Source organism: Ambystoma mexicanum, chromosome 8, assembly GCF_040938575.1.
Source record: "Ambystoma mexicanum isolate Mex_15411 chromosome 8, UKY_AmexF1_1, whole genome shotgun sequence".
In the NCBI taxonomy this organism is placed as follows: domain Eukaryota; kingdom Metazoa; phylum Chordata; class Amphibia; order Caudata; family Ambystomatidae; genus Ambystoma; species Ambystoma mexicanum.
In genome coordinates, this window is record NC_090929.1 from 478,388,415 (window position 1) to 478,416,117 (window position 27,703).

The 27,703-nt window shown below is 44.9% G+C and overlaps 1 protein-coding gene across 4 annotated transcripts in view; it reads right to left on the reverse strand.

Annotated features, from left to right (window-relative positions):
- DVL1 (dishevelled segment polarity protein 1) overlaps positions 1–27,703 on the reverse strand; it is a 940,598-nt gene that overhangs the window by 28,158 nt on the left and 884,737 nt on the right. For 3 of the 4 annotated variants that reach the window (XM_069610108.1, XM_069610110.1, XM_069610111.1), the window contains 3 exons: positions 23,775–23,842; positions 22,953–23,102; positions 10,168–10,299 (listed from right to left, as the gene is read on the reverse strand). In XM_069610108.1, the coding sequence (XP_069466209.1) occupies positions 10,168–10,299; positions 22,953–23,102; positions 23,775–23,842 (350 nt within the window). The remainder of the gene's footprint in view (positions 1–10,167; positions 10,300–22,952; positions 23,103–23,774; positions 23,843–27,703) is intronic. The other variant, XM_069610109.1, reaches the window with a different exon arrangement.

The window sequence follows — 27,703 nt, forward strand, 5'->3', positions numbered from 1 at the left end:
TGTTCAAGCGTGCTGATTCACGTGCATTTATATAGATTAAATGCACAATTGCACATGCCTGTGTGCTGTCATTTGCCTGTGCAAATTAATGTACTTCAAAAACAAAAGCAATTTGGCTATAATGCTGCACCAAGTTCTAGTCAGAACACATGGACTTAGCTAAGAGCAAAATTGGCATTCGTATTCGGGGAAGGGCTTGGTCCATTATTATCAACACATTTTAAAAGGCTTCACGTTGTTATAAATTTAAAATCTAAAATTAAATTATTTAAAAAGTCTCCACCTTACTTTCCTCACAGTTAACAAGTAAGTCAACACTTATGGCTGAAGGCAAGATGAGTTATTTACTGATGGCGAACATGAGAATACATATTGTGTATTTATTATTTATTTATAGCATTTGTTGCACGCCCAAACCCAGAGGTGTCACGGCGTGGGAATGTTATGTTTATCAAAAACATATTCTAAAGTGATTATCCTTCTCCCAGAAGCTACAGCAGCACTGGACACCCCCTGACCCATTCTGTTAGTGGGGAAATTGAAGAAAGCCTGAAGAGAACACTGTCAGTTAATGCTGGTATTTGTAAAAAGCAAGATATGCCACTTTTCTGACATTTTTGTGCCAGTGGCTGCCTCGGTGGGGGGCAGGGAGTGCTAGGGGAGTGGACGACTGGAGTCCCAGGAGGCAAGACGGCGGCTGTTGATCCGGGGGGGCTCTGAAGGCAGGCACATCATTAGGCAATGCCCGCATTCTGAGCTTCCTGGTTGGCTGGGAGGCCATCTGACATCAACTGCTATGTGCTAATCAGGCAATAATCCACAAGGTGCAGGAAATCACTGCTCAGTAAGGGCCCGGGGCAGAGGTGAAGTTCTAAAAATAAAAGTGGGGGGCCTCATCATCAAACGCAATGGGATGTGACATCGCCATAAATTAGCATATCAAGGTAAAATATGCACATTTCATTAAATTGGCTTGCATAACCAACCAAATTGCACAAGACGAATGGAATTTGCCTTTCATAAAATCAACACACACACAAAACCAAGAAAGGATATTTTATTCTAATAGTGTTTTTGAAAATGTTAAAAGGTCTGCATGTTTTAAACTCCAAGAACAAATACAAATGTTTTCCCTAGAACATGCAGTGCCGAAATGGGGCATTTCACTTTGTTAATTTTCCATCCGGTTATATAGTGTAGTGGTGAAGTGTCCAACCTGCAAACCTGATGACTGATGTTGGATCCTCAATGTAATCTCTAATTCATAAATTCAAAGAAGAAATTCAATGTTTCTAATTTTAGCTGGGGGACTGAGTCCACCCTCTGAAAAAAGTGGGTAACTCCGTCCACCCGCGTGTACCCTCGACATGAGCCCTGGCCCGGGGACCAGGACAGGGCTGAGAGAAGCACAGACTTACCCAGGGCTCAGCCACCATTACCTACCAGTAACGTCCCCACTGTGGGTGTTATATCTAATAGTACCACAGCATGGTGTCCAGGGTCCTAGTAGGTTTTTTTTTAAAGTAGTGAACCAGGGCTGTGGACATTTCACAAGTTTAAAAGCAATGCATAGGAAAATGGCTGCCATGTTCAAAGGGAGAAAGGAACTACTCCTAGTCCCTTCTCCCTTTCCATGGTGGGTATTGGTATGGCAGGGAAAGAGGTGAACCAGTGGGGTAACAAGCAAGTTCAGAGGTTGTGGGGAGGCTAGAGAGTCATACGTGTGTGCATGGAGGAGGTTTGGGGAACTGTTCTATGGGAGCAGGTGTGGGGGATGTCAAGACGCCAGGAGAGTGGAGGCTGTAGCACTGGGAGGCAAGATGGCAGCCTACCGCTACTCATGGGGCATTGAAGATGGGCCACACGTAAGCTAATGCCCGCATTCTGAGTTCCCTGACTGTCTGGGAGGCCCCCTGGTGTCACCTCTGGGTACTAATGTAATGCCACTGGCTCCCTTGGAGCTAGTTCCTGTAAGAGAGGAGGGGGATTATAGTCAGAGAGGAGGGAGTGCCACGGTGCGCACATGATACATGCAGATTGGAAGATTGGAAGGGCGCTTTCTGCGTGCGCTACAAGGATACTAAGTGAGTTGGGGCAGCATGCCATGGGGGATGTGTGTTGCAATAGGGGCTCCGAAGTTGCTTTATTCTGTCCAGTTGCTCTTTAAAGAATTCTGCCCCGTCAGCATGAGTGCTTCAGTGGAGGGCTTTGCTGTGGTGGGATGATCAGTGATATGTGGAGGTTTGTGGGTGTCAGATTAGAGGAGGGTAGAGGGGTTGTTCAATCGATGGGCCGCCCCAGTGTTTGCATTTGCTAGTCGGTGTGTGTAGTGTAAGGTGGAAGGATGGAGGATGAGTACCCACTAATTCTAGAAAGGGGGCGGGTTGGTTATTGGGAGAACTTGTCCATGGCTGCTTGTTCACTTGAATCTGTTTTGATAATGCAGAACCAAAAGGCTAAGCTAAATGTTTTGAGTTATTCCAGGATCACCTGTGGTAATCAGGCATTCTCTTGCTTATGCGAACGTCTGCGTGGATTGCACACGAGTTAAGCGATCGTCTCTGGCTTGAGGCCAGCCTTCACTTCTTGAGTTCATACCCTTTAATTCTTACAGGGGGGATACATTACATACCATTAACTCAGGTTAGAAAAACACTGTTTTCGAGAGCACTTAGAGACGGGAAGAATCTGGCATGAAGCACAATATTTTAATTATTATTATTATTATCCAGGATTATTGGGGAGGGGAGGAACTCCCTGTGTTGAGGGTGGCTTATCAATAAACCATTACAGCAAGCATCATATCCGGACACTGAAACAGTTGGATTGAGCAGTACCACCAGTGGTCCTTGTTCATTTTGTGAGTAGGGACCTCTGCTAACAGTGTTTGAATGTGCAGCACACAAGATACGTCTGCTTATTTCTTGCTGGTTTAATTTTTGGGTAATTTCAAGCATCTTTGCCAAAGGGGGAACCCGGTTTGCGTCCAGTCGCAAAATGTCTGGGTTGATGGATGTTACCGTGGGCCCATAGCTATGCCTAATTGTCGCTCGACAAGTTGAACCAGCAGTATCTAACGTACGTATTGCTCGATACATTAAGTTCCTGTTAATTTTAACTGGTATGCCCTCGAAACAGAGTGGAGTGTGTCAGGATCCTCAAGAGTCGGAGCTCAGGGGCTTTATCTTGAGCATGATGGGGGGTTTTGTTATCCAGTTGTTGTAAGATTGCCCAATCTCTAAACCAGTCCTGGCGGAGGAGTCAGTGGGGCTCATTACAAGTATTCCAGCCCGGAAACAACAGCACCATTGTTTCCGTACCGGCATACTACATGTCTACCTGCTGGAGCTGCCATGCCCGATAGGTCTGACCCTACCGGGCACATTGGCCATATTAGGCAGATGGTCCTGACAGTACCAGCACCGTTAGTGACAGTGGCAGTGCTTCCATGGTCCCCACTCCAATAGAATCCTATGGGACTCTATTGGAATGGGGAACAACATTTTACCGCTGCCTGACTTCCCAGGCTGCCGGGGGGTGTAATCCCCTGGTGGCACCGGGAAGTCAGGTGCCAGTAAATATTTATGGGTCTGGCGGCAGCCTGCCGGTAGCCCCGGCACAGTTGCCACTGGACCCGTAGTGAGCAGCAGTATTGTCCTGCTTGCATTCTACTAGAGAGCCAGGTTTTCAGTTTCTGGAAGGGCGGGTGGTCCTTCTGTGCATGAAGACTCTTGGTCATGGTGTTCCAGAGGCTAGTGGCCATAACAGCAGAGAAGGCCCATCCTCAGTGTTTCTTGCCATATCATGGAACCGTCACTAAGGCTGCAGTGGATCATAGTTTCTTTCCTCGGACACTGCAGATGAAGTTCAAGGTACTCGCGGATTGCTCCTCTGGAAGGCTTGGTGGGCAATGCAGAGGGTCTCACATGGAATCCTTTGTATGACTGGAAGCCGGTTTAGGGACTTGGGTGCCATGGTGATGTGTTTCAGGTTTCCATTCTCAGCAGGAGTCTGGCTGCAGAGTGTTGTGCTCTGTGAAGGAGACTCACCAGGTAGCCTAGCAAGGCTGCATTTGGGATTACCACCAGGGTTCTGTGTGGGAACGACAAGTATGGTATGATGCGTCAGACTCTTATGTTGAGGAAGCATGATTTTACTTGTTGAGAATCCTGGGGTTCTTGCCCATATGAATCCCAAGGTTTCTACCTGCCTCATTCAGCTGCGGACAGTCTCCCATCTCGGCTGCCCAAGGGATTATCATGAGTGTGTTACCTTAGTTGAACAGATCATGATTTTCAATTTGCTATGGTTGAGCTTTAGTCAGTTGTAGGCCTCTGACTAGTTTGGGTTGGCAACTTGTTGAGTCCAAGTTTAAGATGTAGACGCTTTGAGTGTTATCTGCATAACAAAGGCCAGTAATACCTTGTTTGCTAATGATATCCATAAGTAGGGCCATGTAAATATTGAACAGCAGAGAAAGGCTACCTTGCTATATGCCACTGCATGTGATATCGTAAGCAATTGTCTTGAATGGTTGCATATGGGTGAACTCTGTCCTACTGGAGAGAAATGATATCATCAAGCATAATGTGCTTAGCTCCAGCTGTGCTTCAGTCAGCCATTATGTCAGGATCTCATGGATTAATGCATAGAAAACCACAGAGATGTCCAGGATGATGAGGGTGTTTGTAATGTTGAGTATCCCTCTTGTTCCTTAGATCGTCACAGATAGCTGAGATAGATCCAGCTCCTCTCGGTGGCCTGAATCCTAACGTTGTTGGATGAGAGAAGTTGGAAGTTATTGGATTCCACATGATCCAATTCAGTTCATTCATCCAATCCATGCATCATTCATCCATGTATTCAGACGCTTGGTAGGGAACCGTGGAAACTCAGCAGTAGCTTGCTACGTTGGAAACTGTGTGGTAGCTAGCCACGTCAGAATATGGTCAGAAACACGCCACATCAGTGGGAATAAACATTGTTTGTTTTTAGAAGAGACTTGATGTAGGCTGTCTTTTATTTATTTATTTATTGTTTATTTATATAGCCCGTATACAGAAGTGAAGTGCTTCAAATCGTCTTTACTGCAAGCGGGATGATTCCTTGGTCTATGGAGAGGCTAAGCGAGGTTCAGAACTGGTGACTGAATTCTTCTTGTTGCAGGATGGTTTTGGGAATGTCTGGTGGGCATCGGTCCTCTGGAGACCCTGCTTGATTGCTGCCATTGCCTAGTCACAGGAATTCCTGTTTGCTGAATGGGTGAAAGATTGTCAAGGCACAGGGGGGAGAAAAAGGACTTCATCCAGGCATGTTTAAACCACCCATTGGCGGTTGGTGAGAATGGCTCATTGACTCAGGGTGGTCAAGCTGAGTGAGGCCTTCTGCAATGCCTGTGCTTCAGTATGTTTACGGGAGGCTCAGTGTTTGGGTTCAGGGGTGGACTGGCCTAAAGGGAACTCTGGAGATTTCCTGGGAGGCATCTGCATCTGCCTCTTTTTTGTGGCATTTCCAAATTTTCTCACAGGAAAAGGGTTGGGTTTGCTGAAAATGTGTAATATTGGGCCACTTTGAAAATTATTTCCAGGGCCTGTTTTGGTTCCCAGTCCAACACTGGTTGGGTTAGAACCTACATGTGCTGGTTGCACAATACCAGTGCGGTCCCTGGGGACATTTTGCCTGAGGCATGTTACCCACAAGTAAGTTTCAATGGAGTGGTCGCATTTCCTCACCAACTTCTGGCAGGTGCGTTTGTCTTGTTGGCTCATGGTGGGAAACCAATACAAATTTACAGATTAAAAAAAGAAAGCATCAAACGCACACTGGAAGAAGAATAGAAACAGTCTGTCGGTCCAAGAGTTGTCTTAATTTACAGGCGTACACAGAATAACACATGCTGGGAATTATAGTCTGGAAAAAAGCCAAACACAGGAAGATTGGAGCTTAGGGAGCCTAGTTCTCCATTCAGAGAGAGCGGCCATGATAAGCACTAGATTTAGATGCTGACAATGTGCCAACGCCGACCCCCACTCCTCTCCTAGTCAAGACCACACACACTGCAGGGCAGGGCATCGAAATCAAGTTTGCATGAAGAGCACTGCACGTGGGTTCTCGCCACCACCTCCCTCGATCCTTCGCCCGAGAATGCTCCCCAAGAAGGATCATCCTGGGAAGAGAGCTGCTGCCAGGACCAGTGAGCGCGTGACATGGGGCGAGGGCTGCAATGTTTTCACGTTCACAAAGGAGCACGTCTCTGAACTACGACGAGCCCCTGCCCTCTCCTTGCGGTGCTTTAAATTGGATAAGAAAACAGGTGGGCGTTGAGGGAGGGTGGGGGAGTGGCTAATAAGTCAGAAAATATTGGGGTTGGAAGTGTCTGGGACGGCCTTAAATTCGCAGGTAAAGCAGAAGCACTATTATCCTATTCCCACTATTCCTTTAAAAGAGGCCTATGTAAATAAAGGAGTGGCATAACAGGCAGTCGAATGTTCGTACCTTAAATAAAGGGGGAGAAAGAACATCTATTATAAAAACAAATCCATTAAAAAAGGTGTGTTAATCAGCAGTCAAAACATCTGCTAAAATAAAAATAAAAGTAGGTCAATTCCTTCTTATATATCCCTTGGTGACAAGGAGACTGCTGTAGAGATATGCTTGGTACCTGCAGATCACGATTCTCCATTCCAGTAATGAAGGTAAAGGGTGACTTTGCTTGCTGCAGAGCCATCCCTTCATCAACATAGAAGAAAGACCAGGCCTCTTTAGAATGTTTCAGTCCTTTCTAGGGGGGCTGAGGGGACTATAGCCCGGGGTCTTTTGGTTGTAGCCCCGGATAGAAGCTCAAGGGGATACAAGCAAAAGGCTTGCTAGCCCCTAGTCCCCACGGTCCCGACATTAGTGTAGACCCGGATCTTTTCCAGACTTAGCAACACCCTTGCTTGTTGTAATTGCTTAACATGATGAATAGAGAGGAAACTGTCCGTAGTCCTGCAGTCTGTCGTATTCAAGCCACACCAAAGAGGCACATGTTAGGATGGTGGGTGGAACTGTGACTAGGATTTGGAGTAATGAAGAGTGCCAGTAAGTAATTTGTGCAGTAATACAGCGCGCACACAGCTGGTTGCATCTGCCAATCCATCCCTTATCGTGCAGCACCCTTCAAAGGTGTTTGCAATGTGGGGTGCATTTAAAGGCCCCAAACGTAAGTCCCTTTCACATGAAAAGCAAGATTTTAAACACTGAAACAAAAACGGCCTGGGATTTGTTTTTGTTTTTCAAGTAAAATTAAAGTGCCAAGTGGAAAGGGGCCTACCTGTCATTACCAATGGATAAGCAGCATTTTAATGTACGAAATAAGGAGGAATGAAAGATCCCTGTCACATGGAAAACAGGATTTTTACACATTGAAAACAAAAACGGCTTGCAAATGTGTGAGCAAAAAAAATGTTTTTTTTGAAAAAGTAAAAGTGAAAAGAATATCACTGCTCACAGAAAAATGTCAGGAAAACAAAACATGATGTGTGCGTTTACAAAGAGCAATATCTATTATGTTTCACCCACAACACTCCAGTGACATTTGAAGAGCCATGTTGTCTTCATGGAAACATGTCAGACCAAGGCAGAACCTTTTGCTGGCTGTGGGTAAAAGCTTCTCAAGGACAATTCCCGCTTCCAGCCTGGATGTCACATCTCCCATCTAATGGCCGACCGCAATAAAAATGTCCTGCTAAAGGCGCCAAAATTCAGTGTTCTTAAAACCTGCTGGCTCTGAATGCAGGGACGTCAAGAAAAGTTATCCTTGGCTGGAGCACGACTAATATGTGTGACAATCGGGCACCCACTTCAAAGAGCAAGCCTCCAACACAAAGGAGACTGATAAAGGTACAGGCTGACCCCGTGAAAGAAATGGCCAGAAGCAGGAGCAGGACCATTTGTCCCACATGAACATTCACAATGTATTGAAAAGGAATTTATCATTTAGTCTTTTTTCTCAGCCATCATAAGGCAGATGGAAATGTGTACCATTTTTAATGTAATTTCCAGGTGATTCTGCGGATATACAATTCATCTTCCTGTGATTCTGGGAACTGTAAGGGCCAGTTAAACTATGTTTCTGGCTGATCTGAACATGTTCCAAATGTGGGAGTTGGTGAGCGGGTGGACATTTGAATTAGGGATATGCTTAATAACTTACATATTCATAAATGTTGTACTTTTTATGGAAATGGCAGAAAGGTGCCACATGGCCATGCTACATGATGCAGTTTGGTGTTTGGCTTATCTAATTCCCCGTGATTAGCGGAAACAGAAATGTGTTTAGTCTGGCAGTTGCTAGTAAAATTATCAAGTTGTGATACATAACTAGTTTTTGCCAAAAAGTTGAAAGGAGAAGAAAGGATGATGACAAATGGGAATTGCCATATGTTGCTCCAAACCCCTAAACCAATCCTGACTTGGAGGCTGGGTTTGGCAGGAGAGAAAAGGGTAACTGTCCAATGCTAGTGGCAGGGATTATTGCAGGGTACTTCCCCAAGATTGTAAAATTGGTGGTGTCATCGCTGCTATATAAGGGGGACTGCACTAGGACAGGGGGACACAGAAAAATGAGAAAGACAGGAACAGGCAGAAAATAGACAGACCATCAGGAAGGCTGCTGAAACTAACCACCTGACTGCTGTAAGGAGACACCAGAGGAGATTGCTGAGAGTGCATCTGGGTGCAGCTGTCTGTTTCTAGGAAGGCCTCAAAGCTGACTGGGTTCTATTGTGGAGAGCGGGAAGCCATCTTTGAGAGTGGAGTGACCAGACCCCTGCCCTATTTTTTCAGAGTGTCCTGAGATGTAGCTGGCTTTCCTGAACCTTAAACAGAGGCTTGCTATTTAAGTAGAACTGAGCCCTGGGACACCAAAAGGTGGGGCGGTCCGCTTTCCTTGAATCCTTTCCCGTTATAGTGGGTGAGGGGGTAGCAAAACTGTGTAGATCCTTAGCCTATTTAACCAAAAATATAAATGTTATTAATTCCCCATTTGGCTGAACACTACGGGGTTAATTTTGTTAAAATTCAAAATTAACAAAGCTCATTTCCCAGTGTGTTCTGAAAACTAAAGCCTAGAAATTAATTGGGTAAATCTTGTTGTCCAGCTGACCCTCACTTCCTAAGGAGGAGGGGTGTCTTTGTTATTTAATCAGTCCAACCCTTTTATTCAGCTTCCCCAACACAGGCCTTTCAGCAAGGGGTGGTCCGAAATCCAAAATTCCACAAAGCATTCCAATTTTTCTGTCTGACTTCCCAACATAGACCATAGCAAGGGTGAACAGCAAACCGATAAATCATCCTGTGTTTATTTTAAACCAATAGTGTGGGCAAAATCATCATTACCAATCTTGAAATCCTACTGCTTGCCTTTTAAGTATGCAGGAAAATCAATATCGCACAACGGTACATAAGTTCCTTCGTTATTGATCAGTGTAATTATTTTGTGAAGTGAAATTTACAGAAAGTGAAAAATTGTAATTGTGTCTTTTTAACTCACTTTTGTGATTTATTTATGCTTATAGAAGTTGATTGTGTTGTTCCAGGGATCAAGTTTTTTTTTACATTTTCGTGCTAAATTCTATTACTTTTAATTTAATTAAATACCAATATATTTCCCGTACACCAGCCTGGTTCTTGGCTCATTCTTAGCTCATGGGAGAGGGATCCAAGGGGCATGATATGTGTCTGAGATAGGGCTATAAAATATCAGTTTGTTGCATAACCACGTGAGTGGGGAGGGGAGGAACTCCCTGTGTTGAAGGCGGCTTATCAATAAACCATTACAGCAAGCATCATATCCGGACACTGAAACAGTATAGGATTAACCAGATGTTTTGGGGATCACTCTCTTTGGTGGCTATAAAGAAGGAGTGAAGCTACAACAAAAATCACTTAATTTATTTGTTATTGTATGGTTTACTGTGCCCGCAAACGAAAGAGCAACACATTGAGAGACTGCCCATCGACATCAGGTGCAATCGAAACGCCTGCCTTTGATCACGTGTTTATAGTGTTATTCTTATGCAAAGGCACTATACCCAGGTTGCTGTGCATGGTGGTGGCTTGCATGCAATTTACCCCCAACAAGAGCCTTTGCTGTGTGTGGTCCGGGTTGCACCCTTCAATACGCACCTATGACAGCATTGGAGATGGTGATTTTTAACCACATGCGGTCACGGATTTCCAGGCCCGAGTCTGGCAGTTGCATTACTTTGACTATGGTGGACATGTCGCTCTTCACCGACAGCGGGCTCTCCTCCATTTCTGAAAGGAAAAAAGGCAAACAAGCTCCTTACTACTGTGTGGGTACGGAAACGTAGTCAACCCCTTTCCCCCTTTTAATGCACCCCACAGCCCTCGTCACTCAGTCACACTTGGTACAAGCCATTGCAGGGAAGTTTAGTAACACCCATACTTCAATCAAGAATTACTGCAGGGAGACCATTTCTTCAAGTGTTTCTTCCAACTGTTATATGGGACCAAGCATTTCAGTCTGTGGCCACTTCTGTACCACTAACAGAATTGGGTCAATAGCTATAAACAGGCGTGTAGAATGTATTGGTTCATGTGTTGCAATGAAGCAGGTAGATGTGCCAGGTTTATCTGAACAGGTTTCCAGAGTATTCTGAGGTGGTGGGGGCTTGGTTGTGCTCAAATCAACCAGAATCTGGGTACTTCATCTACAAAGGATCTATCTCGTAGTTTTGTTGCTGGAACTCTGGGGCTGCGGGACAAGATTATGCCTGGCATGCCCAATAGGAGGCACAGCAGGCTGTCTCTGCCATCATTTTTGGTGTCAGGTTCTCGCATGTTCGCTCCATCCTGTTGAACCTTTCTGGAACATACAGGAACGTTTCTGGTGCGCACAAGGTCCTTCTAGGTATTGCTGGAATGGCAATTAATAGAGGGACGGGCAAGGTTTATTTAAGCGCGTATCCACCTTGTACTGGTTAGCGTGCTTAACTGTGGACTCTGCATGATTCCTGCTAACTATCAATATCAAGGTTCTGGTTTTAGGTAAGGATTGCATATGAAAGTTCAGGTTTCTTGCTGATGGGTGTGATGAGGCACCTATGGTGATTGATATGGCTGCATGAGATGTGATAGCTTGTTTGCAGAAACATAATGGTCCCTCGTCCCACTTAGGCATTTCTGGACCACTGGCACAACAATCGTCAGTACATGGCCTCTAGATATTGGAGCCTGGTGGTGAAACTAGGTTGACTGGTGCACACCAAGGCAAGGGTTGAATAAAATGATCAAAATCCCTCCCTGACTGCACTAGAATAATCGTTTACTCTAATCTGGAGGAGTCCCTTTGACTCTTTGGTTTTGAGAAATTTTAATATCAAGTTCAATTAAGTTTGTAGGTAGATTCTGTTTGGCATGGAGTCAGCAGACATTGTGCCACTTAGTTATTTTCTTTTAGTCCTTCTTTTCCCTCACCGTGATTACAAGACCGGGTGCTCCTTGTCCTGACAATGTCTCAGGATTAAGTGAAAAATAGTAACAACTCTTCTGTTACTACTGTACATAATTCTTAGCCAGACAATGGAAGTAGAATTGTTAACCTACGTTTAGATATGAATCCCTCCTCTTGTAAACCTCCCTCAGAGAAACCTTTTAGAGCAAATACAATTCTTCTATCTCCAAAGACTCAATATCTTCTTGAAACCTTGGAGCTGTCCTTACACTTTCATGTCTTGTTTTCATTGAAGAACTACATCGACTTTACCAAATGTGACAGATAAGGATGCTCTCAAAAGAAAGCCTACTTTTAAACATAACTTATCCCATTGGTTTTCCCCTGGTCTGGCCACCAGGGGCCCTTTCAGGTCCACTTTTACTGAATGATTCCTATACTGCTTACAAAAAAGCTATATGCAATGGTGGAAAAAAATGCAATCAGTAAATTGAACACCTCTCTTGATGGATTTAGGGAATTATTTCAAGTAACTTAAAACTTCCTTTTACTATTTGCTTCTCAGGTGTGTTCAACCCATGACAGGATCTCTGTGGGCCTATTTCCCTTTTTTAAAAAATTAAGTATATTCGATAGACTATTGCTGGCTTTTATGCAGGCGGCTCCCACTAATGAACATCCCTGAAATACTGGCTCTTCTGAAAAGTTCTCCTTTATGTAGGTGGACCCCTTGAAAATGATGTCTCTTTTATATTCTCTTCATCCCACCTTTAGCTCTCAAGATGCCACTCCCTCCCATGTGCTGGAAAGGAACATGCTTCTGTCCTGACCCCAAGGGTAATTAACTTTATCAACGTGTCTCTGTCCTCAGGCCTGGTTCCCAGAAACTTGGAACAGGCAGTTTTGAAACCTCTCCTACAGGAACCATCTCTGAATCTGTCGATCTTGAGTAATTATTGACCTACAGCTGGCTTAATTTGGATCTTAGAGGTGCTTGGATAGACGGTGACTACTCAACTTCAGGAATACCTTGAGAAGAAACTCATACTTGACACCTTTCAGTCAAGCTTCTGCCGAGGACAAGGCACTGACACAGCGCCCTTAAGCATGCAGGATGCCATCTTTGCTTTCCCTGATGCGGGCACGCTCTCTTTGTTGATCACGTTAGACCTCTCAGTGGTTTTTGACTCTGACCACCACCACCTCCCTTTGGAGCAGAGCGCCACCATAACACACCTTTCTGGCACTACCTACTTTAGTCATTTTAGAAAGTGAGAACTAAAAGTTTTTCATGGCCCTTTATTTCTCCTCCCACTCTGAAGATGGACTGTGAGGTGCTGCAAGGCTCCCTGCGTCCCCTTTTTAAAAATAATATCTATATTCTCTGTCTCATGGGCATCGCACGATCTATAGATAGGAGCTATCAAACATATGTAGATGATACACAGGTCTTCTTGAGGGTGAATGGAACAAACAAGGATTTCGGCACCCTTTCCTCCCTGGAAGAAGTAAGCGGCTGGTGCAGGGGAAGTGGCTGGTGCAGGGGAAGTGGTCTGCTTCCGGATGCTACTTATGCGTGTTGTTTTCTGCGTGTGACCAGAACTGTTCTCTGGATATGGATTTCTCTGGAACGCAAATGACCCGAACATTGGGGATTTTCAGAACCTGCCTGATGTCCTTTGGACAAGAACAACCAGATTAGCTGTGGCCCTACCTTTTGCCTTCTTGGGATTTAGAAATCTTCCACTTAACAACTGTCAGCAGTATGGAAGCGCCATAGATTTCCAACACAGGGCCTCTTCATTTAGGTATGAAGGGAAAGCCATGACGGGGGCGATCAGTGCTAAATGATACCTGCTATTGACTGAATCAATTGTTTTAAGATTGTTCTTTGCTTGCATCCTGGGAGAGAGCCTACTGTAATTCCTCCTACACTTTCACCGAAGCGATTGTCCTAGAGTGGTACTATATAGTCTGGGTGGCTCCCCTAGGAGAAATGTAGTCCTATCGTCTGAGTGGTTGAGTCCCCCTGACCAGTCTCCTGGAAGCGCTTTAGAGTCTGAAATGACACCTTGGTAGACTATTATTTTTATTGGGGCTGCGGTTGTTCTTGGGTTCTGTGTCAGGCAACTGGTATATTCTGCTCCACCGAGTACCAGAATCACCTTTTTGACCCATGATGGCAGAGGCGGTTTCTCTGCATCCAGTAAAAGATATTGTCAACACATGTTATGGTATTAGCCAGCTTCCAAGATCCCTCACTCTGAAGTTTAGCATTGCATGCTAGCAGGGCCCATCGATGTGCTGAGCCCATTTAAGTACTAACCAGCATGGGTGAGAAGAAGGACCCTTGAAGCATTCACTAGGACACACTTTTCTTGGCAGATCTGTCTGATCCAATTCTGATTTGTGGCTTTGTGTAAGATCCACACACTCACGTAATTATGCAAGATGCTGTGATTGACTGCCTTGCACGCTGTAGTGCGGTCAAAGGGTATTTATTCTGTACTCTGGTTCTTCATCTATGGCGATGATGAATGCCTCAACTCGTGCTATCTCTGTTTCACAGATTTGAATCTCGATTAGGAGGTCATTGGAGTTGCTGGTACAATAGCTCAGCAGGTTGAGCACTCTCTACTGTGAACTGTGCACGTTCTGCAGGTCAGAGCTTTGAATCCCGGCAAGGCCAACTCAGCCTTTCATCCTTCCCAGGTCAATAAATGAGGACCGACTTCCGTTGGGTGATATTGTATGTAAATATGTTGTATGTAAAGCGCTTAGGTGCATGTGCTATATAAATAACACAGCATTGTCATTATGCTCCACATTCTCCTGAACATTCAAGGTGTAATTCCCTTTCTAGGATTTTGCAAGGCTGAAGTAAATGTGCGATGGGACTAAAATTGATTAGCACCCAACGAGTGTGTTCGTCCTGAAATTCCACGGGATATTATTGTAGGATCCACCCACTCCCACAGTTAAGAGGCCTGTAGGATTTATTCCTGAAGCTGCCGGTATCTTTATGCTTTCAGGGAGGGAGGGAGGGAGCGGGGAGATAAGTTCCATTCTGCACTATGCTGCAAAAAGGGTCTGCAGGTAGGTTAGGTGATCCTGTTTTCAACCTTCACTCCATTGATCGATCCCATAATTTGAAGTGGGGCAAGAAAACTATAGAATGGGTAGGCATGCAGGGAATAATAAGAGAATGATTTGGGGTTCTTCACCATCTCTTCATGGAGGTTTCCTTTTTTAGGTTGAAAAATGTCAGTTTCGTCAAAGAATGTCTGTATTTTGCAGTGCAGTTCTTTAAGGGTCTCCAGAGCTTTTTCAGGAGTTCTTGATCATGTCTTTCGACTGCGTGGGTGCCACATTGACCTGAATGTCCTGATGCAGGCGTGAGTGACCAACCCCTGTTGCCCATAGCCTGAAGTCTCGCGTGAAGGAAAAGGTGTCTGCTTACGTGCCTGTGTCTGCCTGTGCTTTGACTGTCTGCAGAAGACTTGCGTGTTGACACTTGCAGACCGGACGTGAGTGCCGAAGCAAGAGCACGTGCAATGGGATTGGTTGGCTAAGCCAGTGGGCTTTATGTAGCAGAATGTCCTGGCTAAAATGAAATGGTTTTGTTTTAACCCAGTGTTAACTCTAGATACATGTATTTGACTCAAAAACTTTGGAAATTCATGCACAGACGGAACAATGGACACAAAACAATAGAACATTTAACAATGTGTATTTGTAGGTGTAAAAATCAGGACTGTACCCCCTTAAAGGTGGGTGTTTGAGGAGGCTGACAATGAACGGGGGATTAGCTGCAGGAAACAAGTTCATCTACACACCTCCCAACCTTAATAGGATCCAAAAGGGAATCTTGGGCGAAAATAAGAGTGCTAGGTTGACGTTTCCTAATGAAATTAACTGATAGCACTATTTTAAAAAAAAACAAATGTTATAAAAATTGCCATTTCAAAGGGTAAGAATTGGTATTTTAAGAGCAGAATGGTCTTGATATTATGGGGCTGGGTTGGTTTTAGGTGCCCTCGTTCAGAAGACAATTAAAAAGCAGCAAGTAGAGAAGTGTTGATCCATTTCAGAGAGAGCTCCTTTCCAACAGAACTCAAGGGAGATTCCCTGATTGGTGAATACGCTCCGAAACGAACACATAATGATGGAATCTTACTGAAAATTAAAACAAGGCTCCACACAAATGCCCCTGGCAGCACTAAAATCACTTCAACACTTATTGGAGTGTATACATATTGATTACAAATATTGAGAAACAGACATTCATAAATTATGTCAAACATTCAAAATCAAGGTCTGCCTTTGGTCTTCAAAAATGAATCCAACCTTAGGTTTTCTGGTCAGCACTGAATGTTCTGTTATGTTTGGTTAGTTTGAATGCAGCGAGAGATCAGCCGGTGTTCCCAACTTCCATACAGCGTGAATGGAAAGTGGAAGAATTCCAGGCAGGTCTGAAAACTGAAGGGACTGGGACAGGGTACGTCTATTCCTCGGCTCCTCCAGTCCACTGACCTTTTCGGATGCAGAAAAACCACCCTGTTCTCCTGCGAGCCAGCAATGAGGTCATATTTCTAGAGGACAACGCCCTTGACTAAGTCACAGGCACCTTTTGTGCTGTGGGGTCTGAAGGGTTTAGGAATACACATCGTCACTGCATGTGCCCAAATTTATCGCAACAAAACCCCTGAAATTCAGCACATTTGGGAAGTTATGACTGGATAATCTCGACATGTTCCTGTTGATGTCCCCTATAATGCCATTTTGTATGTCTTTGTGAATCTCTTCTTTTATAATCTATATGTGTTCATGGGCTTTGCATCGGGAACGTGTCGAGTTAAACCGGTCATGTTTTGCAAAATACACTGAATTTCAGGGGTTATGTTGTGATAAATATGGGCACCTTAACTAAACTTTAACTAAAGATTTTTCAGTGAATTTAAAGGGTTTTGTTATACCATAGGTTTTTTTTGCACCTTCGGCCGTGCCAACAGTATGTTTTTCAACACTACTGGCCTTCAGCCATGCCCCCTCCATTCTTTAAAACACTACCAACCTGCAGTTTGGCCATGGCTCGTGATTTTTCCTCCCTACTTCACAGCAGCTGTAAAATATGTTTTTCTTTAACCACAGGTATAATAACATTGTACAGCCATGGTTATTTGTAGTTGTTTGATACCTGCGGTTATCGGAAAAAAACTATGAAAAATATTTCCCTTCCTTCCCAGGCACTCACCAAGTGCCTCCCCCATCTCTACCTGCTCCTCCCACACCCCTCAAGGCCTGCGCCCCTCCCCAGCCCTCTGCCATTCCCTCCAACGCTCGCTGTTTCCATGCGATGCACTTTCATTCCTGCTCGCGTTTTCTTATGTTGCTGCTGTTATCCTTCTGAATAACCGCGGCTATGGGAAATCGTTTGCGCTCTTAACTTGGTCCCTAACCCACCTCCAACTCACAAAGTTCAGATGGTGACCTCATGCCCCCCTCCACCTCTAGCCTGATACCATTTCACAGTATTTCCTCCTCGAAATGTCATTGTTCTGCCTTTTTATTCTGGTATTCGCAGGTGTAGCCAAGACTATCTCTCACATTGAAAAAAAAAGATAGCGGTAATGCACAATGGGAGATATCTCTGTTGTTTTGGGATAAGGGGGCACCCCATGCCCTGTCAAATATTTAAAAAAATACTGGACAGAATAACCCCAAACCACAAAAGGATTGTGAGTCAATGCTTCGTGCCAAAGTTGTTTCGGACCTGGTCCATATCCATCCAGCGGTTTTCACGGTGCAGGCGACCAAATATTGTTTTCTTAATAACTCTTTTATTTTTTAACAGAACTTTCCCAAAGTTTCCTGACTGGGGGAGGCCCGTGTGTACAAAATTGTCTGCAAAATACTCATCAAATCCGTCGTCCAAGCCAAAAGTTATTAGCAATAAATGTTTTCAATTTCCTATGGTACTCAGTATTCACCTTAACTATATATAATATATACTCTAGAACTCATTCCCGAGTCTCCCCTGGCTCCCACACCCCACTTTCTTTTGCAAGCCCAGCCTGTTCTATGGGTAATTTTCCTGCTGGGCAGTTATATAAATGATCCATTCACTCACTCCTTTGCTTCCTGCCAAAGGACAAGATTCCACAAGCAATCCAAAGGCAGATTTCCTACTTGGGTTAAAGCACATACAAATCTCATGTTTAAGTGTCACACTTAACGGTGGTGTTACGGGTATTTGTAGGTATTGAGAGAGAAGAGATCTGAAGGACAGGGAGAGGATGTAATCTACCCAGGTTGACACACTTTGGTCAAGCGGGGAAGCTGGGACTAGAACACCGGTCTGCTCAATCAGCTATCGGCCAGTTAACCCCCAGTCAATATCCCACATAAGTCGCTCCGTTGTGAGCTACTTGTCAGGGAGTCCTTATATTGATAAGATAGACTAGGAGAGCATCTTGTCCTCTTATTATAGACTCTGATTAAGGTCTTTGGGGCCCCGGCTCTGGCTTGAAGTTAGAGAGCCTCTTCTACTAAGAGGCGAAGAGCCTTGCAGTTACCTGCACTCAGTACCAGGTCATGGTGCCATACATCATCTTGACACAAGCACAATCCAATGCAAATATCCACATCATGCTAATGCCTAATCTTCCACCCTCTTCTCTCTTAAACTACTCGTGCAGCTGAGACCATTTCTGTCACAGGGTAACTGTGCCACAATTACGAGGTCCATTATCGATGCCAAGTTAGATTATGGGGCCAGTTTGTTGCAGGGCATAGGGAAAGGAGAAATTATGCGCCTCGAGGAGATCCAAAATAACACTGTCAGAACAGTAAAAGGGCTGAAGAAGCACAAACATGTTTCTGATGCTAGGAGAGATCTCAACTGGCTGCCTAATGCAAGTAGAGTGACCTTTCGTCTCTTGTGTGTTACACACAAATGTCTATTTGGATTAAGTCCAGCCTATCTCTCCAATTGCCTGTCTTGGTTCCAAACAAGGAGGACACTAAGATCGAAACAATACGGGCCTACTCAGCATGCCATGGTCCAAATTGGTAGGGCTAAACCAGGGGTTATTTGGCTATGCAGCCCCTAAGAGTTGGAATGTGCTGCCTCTCAATTTGAGGTTGTGCCAATCTTTCTCTACTTTTCATAAGGATCTGAAAACAAGGCTGTTTAGATGAACCCTAGTCTAACTACAGTGCCCCAGCCAGGCTTGACCTGTGGGCTGTCCGCCCTTTCCTAGGCATAGTCCCTCTTTTTATATGTTAGGATTATATGTTGTACGTCTTGTTAATGCTATTATGCCTCCGGGCCAGAGACATGCGCTTTCTAAAAATAAATAAATAAATAAACCCTGGGGAAACGATGGTTTGCCAGACTCCAGTGGCACGAGACTGCGTTCATGTCAACAATTAGGGCTTAGGTGCTGGTGTATGCAGGACGCAGCCTCCCCAAGGCCCTTGGAACAGAGCTTCCTTCATCCTGTGGGTTCGTCTTTTGACTCTAGAAACAGAAGCCCATCTTTCCTAGTTAAAGATCAATCGTTCTACTGCCAAGTCTGGACAGAGACGGTATTTCTGTACAACATGAGCATACCCCACTCTCATCTGCAAAGAGGCCCAGGATTGAATGAGGGATTCTGAACTACCGAGCAACCCTGCTGATCAGGCGTGATGTGCATCGTTGAAATTCCCTCACAATTTCCAAATATTAATATGCAAAAGACCCAATATCTAAACAGTAAATTCGATGGGGAATGCGGGGTGATGGGGATCTCCCCCATGAACTAAAGAGCTGGGAGTGAATACCAGATGAGCGAACAGGCCAGTGTCTCGTGCTGGGTGAGATGTGTTGGATGGATGGGGGAATAAAGAGGCTACAGGGGATTCCCCCTACTTCCTGACAATGGAAACTATTGCACTCTGACAGGAAATGATTGCACTCTGACAGGAAACGATTGCACTCTGACAGGAAACTATTGCTCTCTGACAGGAAATGATTGCACTCTGACAGGAAACGATTGCACTCTGACGGAAACTATTGTACTCTGACAGGAAATGATTGCACTCTGGCAGGAAACTATTGCACTCTGACAGGAAACTATTGCTCTCTGACAGGAAACGATTGCACTCTGACGGAAACTATTGCACTCTGACAGGAAATGATTGCACTCTGACAGGAAACGATTGCACTCTGACGGAAACTATTGCACTCTGACAGGAAATGATTGCACTCTGGCAGGAAACTATTGCACTCTGACAGGAAATGATTTCACTCTGACAGGAAACTATTGCACTCTGACAGGAGGTTTGGGTTTTCATGTAGTAAAACTGTAATCCTTCATTTTAAAAAGGCAGCCCAACTAAACACTTCATGAAACACTTGATGTAATATTTACATGCTGTTTGTTTCTGATATTATGGTTTTACTATTTTGTCTTACAATATTTGGACTTTCACTTTTCTCAAAATCGCAATGTTGGGCAGTGTAAAGAAAAAAACAATACTGTCCAGGACATTAGGAACACATTCTTTAACTATGCCCTTTTCTTGAATGCCAACTTCACACACTGAATTCTCCTAATTTACACTCGGAACTCTGTACATTCACACTCTAAATTCTCCAAGCTACTTGAGGCAATTGAAATAGTTCTGTGTACTATGAAACCAAAATAAAATTAAAACTGTAGCTGAATGTGAGCCGGAAATTGTGCCAAAGACTTCCCTTTTAGGATTAATTAAAAAATATGATTTTATTCCTTACGGTTCCACACACTCTTGGTATAATATAATCTCTTGCAGATTTGCGTGGTCCTGGCACCAGGCTTCCCTACTCTCTGGGACACCTTGTGGTGTTTTATCAGCCCTCGCAGGGTCCCGGGGCCTGCCCAACCTGAGTACATTCCCCAGCCCTGATAACAGGCAGAGCAGGCAGATAAAGGGAAGCCTGCAGCGCTGATTGGAAGCTCCTGGTACCAAACTCCCGCCGTCGTTAACCTGCACCCGAACTGCCCATGAACCTGCCAAGGCGATTACGTGAAAGCCATTCGCTTGCGATAAGAGACATCCAGTCTAATTAAAGATGGCGTGGAATGCACCGCCTATCACTTTGCATTCACAGAGACGGCCCTAGTGTGGCAGGGCGGGCTCTCGCAGTGGCCCCTGAACAGAATGCAGCTGTTTCGGGATGTGGTGGCACGGGGCTTAAAGCAAGCAGAAAATGTCACTGCCCACTGAGGCTACATACGGTGCTCCTTAGTGGTCTCTAAGTAACAGAACCTGAGAAACAAGGAGTGAAATACACATAGTGACATGAAATCTCACTGCACAGTGGGGCTACATACTGTGCTACTTAATGTTAAGTAGCAGACCCTGAGAACAAGGGATGAAATACACATAGTGACATGAAATCTTACTGCACAGTGAGGCTACATACTGTGGTACTTGATATTAAGTAGATGACCCTGAGAACAAGGGGTGAAATACACATAATGACATGAAATCATACTGCACACTGAGGCAACATAGTGTGCTACTTAATATTAAGTAGCAGACCCTGAGAACAAGGGGTGAAATACACATAGTGACATGAAATCTTACTGCACAGTGAGGCTACATACTGTGCTACTTAATATTAAGTAGATAACCCTGAAAACAAGGGGTGAAATACACATAGTGACATGAAATCTTACTGCACACTGAGGCAACATAGTGTGCTACTTAATGTTAAGTAGCAGACCCTGAAAACAAGGGGTGAAATACATATAGTGACATGAAATCTTACTGCACACTGAGGCAACATAGTGTGCTACTTAATGTTAAGTAGCAGACCCTGAGAACAAGGGGTGAAATACACATAGTGACATGAAATCTTACTGCACAGTGAGGCTACATACTATGCTACTTAATATTAAGTAGATGACCCTGAGAACAAGGGGTGAAATACACATAGTGACATGAAATCTTACTGCACACTGAGGCAATATAGTGTGCTACTTAATGTTAAATAGCAGACCCTGAGAACAAGGGGTGAAATACACATAGTGACATGAAATCTTACTGCACAGTGAGGCTACATACTGTGCTACTTAATATTAAGTAGATAACCCTGAGAACAAGGGGTGAAATACACATAGTGACATGACATCTTACTGCACACTGAGGCAACATAGTGTGCTACTTAATGTTAAGTAGCAGACCCTGAGAACAAGGGGTGAAATACACATAGTGACATGAAATCTTACTGCACAGTGAGGCTACATACTGTGCTACTTAATATTAAGTAGATGACCCTGAGAACAAGGGGTGAAATACACATAGTGACATGAAATCTTACTGCACACTGAGGCAACAGTGTGCTACTTAATGTTAAGTAGCAGACCCTGAGAACAAGGGGCTGTAGCAGTGATCGAATTGGGCAGGAGTTGTTGGGAGGGGTGCTCCTCTACTTTGTATTATTAAGTTTTATGGTTCCTATACTCTTATTTAAAGAAAGGTCCCAAATGGCTTAGTTTTAAAATAAACGTGTAGGAAGAAGTTGACGCCTGCACTTCAGTGCACTGCACTGAACGTTCCCTTAAACAACAGGCACGTTTCTGGTGGTTTGGATTGCACGTGGGAGGGTGCGTGGTGATGGGGTTTGTATTCCACTAATTCTTTTCGTACGCTTCGCCCACTGCCCTGCAGTGGCAGTCAGAGGAGGGAGAACACTGACCGGAAAAGCCTAGCTGCCCCCAAGTGCCATAACTTGAGGTTTGCCAACCTATAAAAGAATCAGGGCATGTGCCTGGAGGCACTTCTGAAAAGCCACCAGACATGGGCAGAGTCAATTAATCAGGGTACAAATACATGATTACTTTTAACCAATTCAGTGCCCAGCCACCTCCTCATTCACCCACTACCCCAATGGCAAATTATACATTTGTGTGCACATTCCCGGGCAGAGACCCAAGGCAAGCGGTAGAACCCTTGTACCTATGAATAATGTAACAGACGTGATGCACGCTCCCATGTAATCATGGCTAAAACTAATTTCTAGTTCTTTGGGACACATTTATAGTTTAGGGGAATGCAGTAATAAAAATATGGGCCGAATTTCAACACAGTTTTCACTGCATTTCACCATATTTATTAAAACGATGTTGTAGTATTTGTGGTAATATAGTCAGTATCCACATGTTTTACCACATTCCACCTAACTCTAAATGAGACCTTTTGCCACAGCATTATGTGGCAATGGCGCTGTACAAATAAGACACAACATAACATGTAACATCACATATATCATCACATAGCATACATGGAGCAATGAGGGACGGAGACCGGGGATCCACTTTGAGATACACCACCACCCTCCGACTCCCGGCCTAGACTATCCAACGGTGCCCTCTCAATGCTTGGGGCTGGGCGCAGTGTGACACTGCTGGCCCTGAGCAGGTGAGTCCTGCCCGGAGGCGGGGGCCGCAGTGTGACTTACTTTCTGAATCGGGAATAGAGCTTGTTAGTGAGGAGCTGGTAGATGTCATGGTGCTCATGGAGGGGCTCATACCGTAGCGGGGGAACGCGCCCGTCATGGCGGTGGTATGAGAGATCCAGGCTGCAGGGTCGATGGGCCTGACGGGCTCAGCTACACAGTTAAGAAAGAGAAAGAAAGCAGGGCATAAATATATCAATTTAAAAAAAGATCAGTAACATCATTATTGAAATGGAGAAAAAAACAGAATGTGCCCCCGGTAGACCCACGCTACATGTTTCCGCAGGACCTACTCCTGGACGGGGAGCCGCCTCCCATTGGCTAAGAAAGTGAGTTGGAATGAACCCTGCTAACAGAAAGAGGACTTTAGACACATATTTCAAGGGGCTTGTTGAACTTTAGTGCAGTCCCTATTATGACTTTGCCTCACCTTCCTTTAAGACAGTGTTCTCGAAACATTTTAATGCTGAGCCCCACTTGATTAAAAATATGTTATGCTTGGCCCCCACAAATTCAATTTCTGCTTATTTTTACAACTAAAAGCAGTTACCGTCCTCCCCTTTACAAGGTCCTTGTACCCACGGACATCCTCCGGGCAGGATCACACTTTGAAGATAACTTATTTTTAATAAGGGCGTTATGGTAACTGGAAAGGGCGCTTTACCACAACAAATACCCTGCATGTCCTTTTTAAATTTAAAAAATTCAAAAAGTGTTCTGAATTTGCAAATATTGTGGTTGTCAAAAGTCTTGCCAACAGTGAAATTACCACTGGGCTTCAGGCACAGTGTGTGTTGTCATCTCTGGGCGATCTTCATCACTTACCACGGGGTATCGTGAAATAGCTCCTCGGCGTGGGATCCCAGCACTTTGCCACTGTCAAGCTGATAGGCCTAGAGAAAGAAAGAAATTAAGGCTGTTTCATAGTGTTCTAGAAATTAAGGCATGGCAATGGCTTAATTCAGCACAGCTGAGGAATGCAGCAGGCTAGGATGGGAATGATTTGTATGTGATGGACAAATCCGTGGAAATCTATATGATCTCAGGCAAGCAAAATCATTCCACAACTTTGACTTAATAAAACATCTTCTGAGCGCCTCATGTGTAAAATCGCTGCCACTTTGTTTACACCGGCAAAAACATACCTCTACCATAAACAGAAACTAAACGTTACTTACCTGTAATAATAATTTTGCAGAGTCATATCTGTTTTAGATTCAAATGCCGCAAATAATCCTGCCATCCCATAATACTGAGGACAACTTGTTTAAGCTTTTTGGAAAAAACAACACTTAGTGGCAGTGATACTTTAATGAGTATCTAAAGTGGACTTTCCCAATGACAGTGAGTGTGTTCCCACAATGCACTTTGTGTTCATTTCGATCTTGAATTAAATTGTTCGCTCAACCTCTGTTCACGTTCCAGCATGGCTGAGCAGGCCAAATCCAAATGTATGTCAAATATCAAGCTGCAAACCTTTTTCTACAATAGAGTGACATTTATTCTTGAAATAATCATGGGTTTATGCACACAAGTCAACATCCCTAGTTTATTCACAAGTGGTAAATCCAGTTCTGTTTGTTTTTTTGTTGTTGTTGTTGCTTTCTGGGATATGTAGTACTGGATTTATAATGAGATCTTGGACTAAAACTTCCAGGAAGTATAATAACATACGGGGGCTACCATTTCATGAAGGGAAGGGGGCATGCTGGCATGTATGCATGCTTGCTGTGCATGCACTAGCTTCTCAGGCACATTTCCAACCCCCCAAAGATGATCTGACGGATTTCTTTTTTTCATGTCTTACCCTTGTTTTCCTGTGTTTTACTACAAGGGAGATTGTGTTAAATGAATTAAGATCTGGTGATGTTCGGGGGATGTGAGCCATGAAAGAGCCCCACCAAAAGAAGGATAAGGTTAAAATTGACAACAGGGATGCGTTGGTGATATGACTTTGCTTTTCTGTAGGTTTGACATAATGCTTACTGTTGAAGACATTTCTGGTGAAGACACGATAGCCCAAGCTTTTTTTATATCATTATTTAATAAAATAATGGAGGTAATTCTGTTTCTAAAAAAGGATGTCTGCTTATCAGACCTCCGCTTTCATATTGCTCCATGCCACCTATGTGCCTTTTGCTGTGCCAGTCTCCTGATATCTACAGCAACTGCTCTGCAGTGGCAGCAGGGCATATTCAAAGGTTACCTGTGCATTCCTAACAGTTGTTGGAGCAAAGTTGCAACAGTCAGAGATGGGTTTTTAATTTTCTGCACCTCCGATTCCAAGCTTAATAATTTTGCACTGCATTGAGTTTAACTGCTGGCTAAAACTATGGTGGAAAATTAAACGGAAAATATAAGCCACTTGGCATGGGGGCTAGGGAAGTCACAAAATTGTGAAGATACGGATATCACATTGAGTCAGTTTAGTGAGCATTGCTTTAGCCAATGACAGGACTGATGGGTACTGGCTGTCTGGCCTGGAGGGGGCGTGGCTTGCCCGATGCTGTAGGGAGTACCTGATCCAAGCACCTGAGGCTATCCTGTGATCTATCCTTTGCACCTGCACTCCGTTTCGATCCTTACCAGAAGCAGGTGTGGGAGAGTTGGGAGGATGCCCACACAGAATCCGGGACATTTTGATAACCTTGGAAGGCTGATATTCAACAAAATTTGGGCCGAGACTAGAAACAGTATGGTGAATGCAACTGACATAACGCGTCCTCAGAGGAGGTGAAAGGTGGGCTGCGAGGGAGGGCCCGGACGCCCCCATACTGTGATACTGAGAGCTGATACAGCTGCTGTGCAACTACCCGACCCTACTTTGGTGTACTACTGGAGTCCCTTAACACCGAACCTCAGCCGGTGCGCCTGGTGCCAAGATGCAACTTGAAGGTAAATGAGGATCCCGGAGCCCTGAAGAGTGAAAGCGACTGGTGGTTGCAGAGCACATGTAGTGCCGCCCCCTGCTGCCGCGGCGCGGCTTCTGGCCGGGATCAGTTGAGGGACAGTCTGGAGAGTGCTGCCGTGGCCCCAAGGGGAGACTGTGGGAGAGCAGCTGGACTGGTTGTGCCATGGAAGATCTGCACTGTGTGCATAGCTGGTGAGAAAGCCCCGCGTGAGAGACCCCATGAGCGGCATTGTTGATGCTAAACAGAAGAAAGCTGTGGGGGCTGCCCTAGTCTTACTCACGGTACACTGGGACGTGTATTACCTGAATACTTTGCACTTTAGCCGGGGCCACGGCAGACAGCATGATTTGACTAAGCCACCTCTGCACCCCTACTAAACTCCTTTTACGGATGGCTGATCCATTGCTGGGCTGGACTTGAGAATCTGGCAATCTACCTAGACGCAGGCTACTGGCATGACACGACATGTCTGCTGTGAGATACTGGAAGCTTAATCCTGCTGATGCAAAGAATGAACCGGGTGCTTGGCCATTGCAGACTCCTTGCTGACCCAAATTGTGACATTTTAGATGAAGGCAACCACCTTGGTGACTCTGGAGTGAAACTGTGTCATAGGTGGAGGCCGCGCTGCCTGGAGGCTATCTGGGGGCCTTGAGGGTTGTCTGGACGTACAAACTGCATGTGCAGTAATTTACCCCCCACCCTACAGAGTCACCACCTATGGTGGTTAACTAATATTGACATGCCGAGATCTAAGGGGAAGAATACCAAGAAGAATACCATCATGGACTTCTTCATATCTAGGGGAGCCCACAAGGACCTCTCCCTAGAACCTGAGAAAGATCCATCAGCGATATGTGACCGACATCCATCTGACCAGGAGGACAAAGTACTAGTGGCAATTGCGGCACTCCGCACCTCTGTGGAACATAAGATTGATGAAATTAAGTTTGATGTTAACCTCCTCAGGCAGGAAGTGCAGTCGCTATCCACCTGGGTAGCAGACAACAAGGCCCAAATCTTGTCTATGAAGAACACCACAGAGGCTTTAGAAGCGACAGTCACTGAGCTGGTACATAAGAACAGGGCACTGGAGCAAAGAGCAGAGGACGCTGAGGGTAGATCATACTGTAACAACGTCAGAATAATGGGGCTTGGAGAAGGCGACGAGGGCTCCAACATGACGACCTATGTCGAAAATGTACTGCTGCAGGAAATCGTCCCACAGCAGCTATGCCAGGGCTTCACGATGGAGAGGGCTCATAGATCGCTGGCCCGTCGCCAACCACCGGGTGCACCACCTCGCCCTATTATCGCCCGGATCCTTAACTTCTGAGACCGAGAGACTATTCTCAGGTTCTCTAGAGGGGCGGCTTTACGACTGGCCATATATCCAGATAATAAATGCCGCTCATATAAAAGAAGAGGAACATGTTAGTTCCAACCAAAGAGAGACTCCGTGCCCTAGGACTCAAGTGCATGCTGTTGTACCTGGCTAAACTGAAGGTGATATATAAGGACACCGCATTATTGTTTGATCAACCCGGTCAGGCAAGCCTATGAATGGATGAGAAGGGCTTAGCACCGGGAACCGAGAGGGAGTCGGGGAGAATCGGAGGCACTATACTGGCAGCCGCTCACCTGATATGCGGACGCATGGCCCGATCCAAGGAATCAGTACACTGCACAGAAAAGCGCATGGTCTTCGACCATTGATGACTATGATGCCTCAGGAGTAGCGCATGTGCCACTCAGGGCGGAGCTTGCTTAGTCTACCATGGCATTGGTGACACACGACCCTGTGGCAAAAGTGCCAACGGGGGTCTCTGCTAAGACATGTAC